The sequence below is a fragment of the Ovis aries genome, chromosome 2 (genome assembly GCF_016772045.2).
Source record: "Ovis aries strain OAR_USU_Benz2616 breed Rambouillet chromosome 2, ARS-UI_Ramb_v3.0, whole genome shotgun sequence".
In the NCBI taxonomy this organism is placed as follows: domain Eukaryota; kingdom Metazoa; phylum Chordata; class Mammalia; order Artiodactyla; family Bovidae; genus Ovis; species Ovis aries.
Genome location: NC_056055.1, coordinates 18,007,110 through 18,012,747, shown reverse-complemented (window position 1 = coordinate 18,012,747; position 5,638 = coordinate 18,007,110). Strand labels below are relative to the sequence as shown.

Genomic DNA, 5,638 nt, shown 5'->3' with positions numbered 1-5,638 from the left:
AAACAAGAATCTTCAAGAGAATGATGTTTAACCCTCACAGTGAAGTGGGTGCTTTCCTTAAGGTTTTGCTGCATTCTGACCCTATATCCTACAATAACCCCTCAGTTCAGTTCAGTTCAATTCAGTCGCTCAATTGTATCTCACTCTTGTGACCCCATGGACTGCAGCACACCAGGCCTCCCTGTCCATCACCAACTCCTGGAGTTTACCCAAACTCATGTTCATTGAGTTGGTGATCCCATACAACCATCTCATCCTCTGTCATCCCCTTCTCCTCCCACCTTCTGTCTTTCCCAGCATCAGGGTCTTTTCCAGTGAGTCAGTTTTTCGCATCAGGTGGCCAAAGTATTGGAGTTTCAGTTTCAGCATCAGTCCTTCCAATGAACATTCAGGACTGATTTCCTTTAGGATGGACTGATTGGATCTCCTTGCAGTCCAAGGGACTCTAGAGAGTCTTCTCCAACACCACAGTTCAGAAGCATCAATTCTTTGGCACTCAGCTTTCTTTATAGTCCAACTCTCACATCTATACGTGACTACTGGAAAAACATTAGCTTGGACTCTATGGACTTTTACTGCAAAGTAATGTCTCTGCCTTTTAATATGCTATTTAAAAAGTTGGTTATAACGTTTCTTCCAAGGAGCAAGTGTCTTTTAATTTCATGGCTGCAGTCACCATCTGCAGTGATTTTGAGCCCCCAAAATAAAATATGTCACTGTTTCCACTGTTTCCCCATCTATTACCCATGAAGTGATGGGACCAGATGCCATGATCCTAGTTTTCTGAATGTTGAGTTTTGAGCCAACTTTTTCACTCTCTTCTTTCATTTTCATCAAGAGGCTCTTTAGTTCTTCTTTGCTTGCTGCCATAAGGGTGGTGTCACCTGCATATCGGAGGTTATTGATATTTCTCCCAGCAGTCTTGATTCCAACTTGTGATTCATCCAGCCCAGCATTTATCATGATGTACTCTGCATATAAGTTAAATAAGCAGGGTGACAATATACAGCCTAGACGTACTCCTTTTCCTATTTGGAACCAGTCTGTTGTTCCATGTCCAGTTCTAACTGTTGCTTCCTGACCTGCATACAGATTTCTCAGGAGGCAGGTCAGGTGGTCTGGTATTCCCATCTCTTTCAGAATTTTCCACAATTTATTGTGGTCCACACACACAGTCAAAGGCTTTGGATAGTCAATACAGCAGAAGTGGATGTTTTTCTGGAACTCTCTTGCTTTTTCGATGACCCAGCGGGTGCTGGCAATTTGATCTCTGGTTCCTCTGCCTTTTCTAAAACCAGCTTGAACATCTGGAAGTTCATGGTTCACGTACTGTTGAACCAATTTTGAGCAACCAATTTTGAGCATTACTTCACTAGCGTTTGAGATGAGTGCAATTGTGCAGTAGTTTGAGCATTCTTTGGCATTGCCTTTCTCTGGGATTGGAATGAAAACTGACTTTTTCCCATCCTGTGGCCACTGCTGAGTTTTCCAAATTTGCTGGCATATTGAGCACAGCACTTTAACAACATTATCTTTTAGGATTTGAAATAGCTCAACTGGGATTCTATCACCTCCACTAGCTTTGTTCATAATGATGCTTCCTAAGGTCAAATTGCCAACATCCACTGGATCATCGAAAAAGCAAGAGAGTTCCAGAAAAACTGGATCACAATAAACTGTGGACAATTCTGAGAGAGATGGGAATACAGACCACCTGACCTGCCTCTTGAAAAATCTGTATGCAGGTCAGGAGGCAACAGTTAGAACTGGACATGGAACAACAGACTGGTTCCAAATAGGAAAAGGAGTACGTCTAGGCTGTATATTGTCACCCTGCTTATTTAACTTATATGCAGAGTACATCATGAGAAACGCTGGGCTGGAAGAAGCACAAGCTGGAATCAAGAATGCTGGGAGAAATACCAATAACCTCAGATATGCAGATGACACCACCCTGATGGCAGAAAGTGAAGAGGAACCAAAAAGCCTCTTGATGAAAGGGAAAGAGGAGAGTGAAAAAGTTGGCCTAAAGCTCAGCATTCAGAAAACAAAGATCGTGGCATCTGGTCCCATCACTTCATGGGAAATAGATGGGGAAACAGTGGAGTCAGTGTCAGAATTTATTTTGGGGGGCTCCAGATGGTGACTGCAGCCATGAAATTAAAAGACGCTTACTCCTTGGAAGATAAGTTATGACCAACCTAGATAGCATATTCAAAAGCAGAGACATTACTTTGCCAACTAAGGTCCGTCTAGTCAAGGCTATGGTTTTTCCTGTGGTCATGTATGGATGTGAGAGTTGGACTGTGAAGAAGGCAGAGCGCTGAAGAATTGATGCTTTTGAACTGTGGTGTTAGAGAAGACTCTTGAGAGTCCCTTGGACTGCAAGGAGATCCAACCAGTCCATTCTGAAGGAGATCAGCCCTGGGATTTCTTTGGAAGGAATGATGCTAAAGCTGAAACTCCAGTACTTTGGCCACCTCATGCGAAGAGTTGACTCATTGGAAAAGACTCTGATGCTGGGAGGGATTGGGGGCAGGAGGAGAAGGGGACGATAGAGGATGAGATGGCTGGATGGCATCACTGACTCGATGGACATGAGTCTGAGTGAACTCCGGGAGTTGGTAATGGACAGGGAGGCCTGGCATGCTGCAATTCATAGGGTCGCAAAGAGTCGGACGACACGACTGAGCAACTGAACTGAACTTTATGTATTCTTGCCACTTCTTAATATCTTCTGCTTCCATTAGGTCCATACCATTTCTGTCCTTTATTGTGTCCATCTTTGCATAAGTTCCTTTTCTATATCTAATTTTCTTCAAGAGATCTCTAGTTTTTCCCATTCTATTGTTTTTCTCTATTTCTTTGCATTGATCACTGAGGAAGGCTTTCTCATCTCTCCTTGCTATTCTTTGGAACTCTGCATTCAATTGGGTATAGCTTTCTTTTTCTCCTTTCCCTTTCACTTCTTTTCTATTCACAGCTATTTGTAAGGCCTCCTTAGACAACCATTTGGCCTTGTTACATTGCTTTTCCTTGGGGATGGTCTTGATCCCTGCCTCCTGTACGATGTCACGAGGCACTACTATTTTTCTTACCTTACGGATGGAAAAAAAACAATTCAGAGTTTGAATTACTTGAAAGTTGACTAAAGTTGTAAGCTAGGAAGCAAAGTTACCATTGAATGCATAAATGCTCCGCTGGATGAAGCACAAGATGGTATCAAGATTGCCAGGAGAAATATCAATAACCTCAGATATGCAGATGACACCACTCTTATGGCAGAAAGAGAAGAGGAACTGAAGAGCCACTAGACGAAATTGAAAGAGGAGAGTGAAAAGGCTGGCTTAAGGGAGCCGTTGCGGTCGCCATGACCCGCAGTAACCAGCGCAAGCTCGCCTGCCAGAAGAATATGAAAAAGCAGAGCGACTCGGTTAAGGGAAAGCGCCGAGATGATGGGCTTTCTGCTGCCGCCCGCAAGCAGAGGGACTCGGAGATCATGCAGCAGAAGCAGAAAAAGGCAAACGAGAAGAAGCAGGAACCCAAGTAGCTTTGTGGCTTCGTGTCCAACCCTCTTGCCCTTCACCTGTGTGCCTGGAGCCAGTCCCATCACGCTCGCATTGTCTCCTGTAGTGCTCACAGGTCCCAGCACGGATGGCATGCCCTTTGCCCTGAGTCTGCAGTGGGTCCCTTTTGCGCTTACTACCCCTCAGGTAGCCTATCTCCCCCTGGGCCACTCCTGGGGGTGAGGGGGTTATCCCTTCCCAGTGTTTTTTATTCCTGTGGGGCTCACCCTAAACTATTAAAAGTAGCTTTGTTTAAAAAAAAAAAAAAGGTCTGGCTTAAAACTCAACATTCAAAAAATGAAGATCATGGCATCCGGTCCTATCACTTCACGGCAAATAGATAGGGAAACAATGGAAACAGTGCCAGACTTTTATTTTGTTGGGCTCCAAAATCACTGCAGATGGTGACTGCAGCCAGGAAATTAAAAGACACTTGTTCCTTGGAAGAAAATCTATGACCAACCTAGATAGCATAATAAAAGGCAGAGACATTATTTTGCAGCAAAGGTCCATATAGTCCAAGCTAATGTTTTTCTAGTAGTCACGTATGGATGTGAGAGTTGGACTATAACAAAAGCTGATCACTGAAGAACTGATGTTTTTTCACTGTGGTGTTGGAGAAGACTCTTGAGAGTCCCTTGAACTGCAAGGACATCAAACCAGTCAATCCTAAAGGAAATCAGTCCTGAATATTCATTGGCAGAACTGATACTGAAGCTGAAACGTCAATACTTCAGCCACCTGATACGAAGAACTGACTCACTGGAAAAAAACCCTGATGCTGGGAAAGATAGAAGGTGGGAGGAGAAGGGGATGACAGAGGATGAGATGGTTGGATGGCATTACCAACTTGATGGACATGAATTTGAGTCACTTCAGGAATTGGTGATGGACAGGGAAGCGTGGTGTGCTACAGTCCATGAGGCCGCTAAGAGTCAGACACGACTGAATGACTGAACTGAACTGAACCGAGGAAGCAAAGAAACAACAGGTATTGAATTCTGGATTTTGTTGGCTATCTCCAGTTGCCCAAAAGGTAAGGGAAGAAACTAGAAGAAGAAAGGAATTTATTCTGGTAGCTTGACCACAAGCCAGGAAGCAGGACAGCCAAGCTCTTTTTTTTTTTTTTTTTCTTTTTTTGGAAAAAACACATAGAAAAGATTTTCCGGAGTGTAGACTGCCTGGTAGTTATGATGATGGCTGTATTATAATATATATAATCTGTCCTTGAGACTGTATGCTTGTTTCCAACATTCTGCCATTAAAGGGAGCTGACACCACTAATCCAGAAAAGGGGAATAGGAAGTGATGGAGAAAAGGAGAGTAGCTATTTAGATGTAGTGATAAACAGTACCTCCCCCTGAAGAAGCCAATGGACATTTAAAGTCATTGGACTTTATTCCAAGGGTAGTAAGAAAACAGAACATTTTGAATATAAATAAAAAACTTTATAATAACCCTTAAAACTTAAAAGAGGATATAACCATTGATAATATTTTATTGTATTTCTTTCCAGTTCCTATGCATATAAATAAGGTAAATAAATATATTTTAATGTTTTAATCTTTCAAACTTATGATCATACTACACAGGGGTTTGTACCTTATTTTTATAACTTTTTACTTTGGCATAATTTCAAATGTTCCCTACAAAAATGTTGTAAAAATAAAACAAAAAGAATACTCATATACTCTTTGCCCAGATTCATCAATACATGTGATTCATCTGTTTTATCAGATGTATGTATGCATATTCATGCCTTTGGTATAAACCATTTGAGAGTAAGTTGGAGAAATCAGTGCATATTCCCTAAGAAAAAGGACATTGATTCTCTGTATAACCACAGTACAACTATCAAAACTAGGAAATTTAACACTGATGCAATTCACAGTCCACAATCTTTATTCAAATTTCATCAGCTGTCCCATAAATGTCCTCTATAGATTGTTTTCTCTTGGTCTAAAATAAAATCTTAGGTGCATTTATTTCTCACAATTTTCAATCTCCTTTCATTTGGAACAGTTCCTCACTGTTTTGTGTGTGTGTTTCTTGCCCTTGACATTTTGAAGAGT

The 5,638-nt window shown here is 41.8% G+C and overlaps 1 protein-coding gene across 1 annotated transcript; it reads left to right on the top strand.

The window, feature by feature from the left end:
* Nucleotides 1–3,358: 3,358 nt before the first annotated feature.
* On the top strand, nt 3,359–3,668 carry LOC101118757 (small EDRK-rich factor 2-like). The gene has a single exon (XM_042242726.2). It carries the CDS (start codon nt 3,371–3,373, stop codon nt 3,548–3,550), a length of 180 nt encoding a protein of 59 aa, XP_042098660.1. The 5' UTR covers nt 3,359–3,370; the 3' UTR covers nt 3,551–3,668.
* The last annotated feature ends 1,970 nt before the right edge of the window (nt 3,669–5,638 follow it).

Coding starts and splice junctions, on each gene's coding strand:
- LOC101118757 (XM_042242726.2), top strand. CDS start 3,371: ATGACCCGCAGTAACCAGCGCAAGCTCGCCTGCCAGAAGAATATGAAA.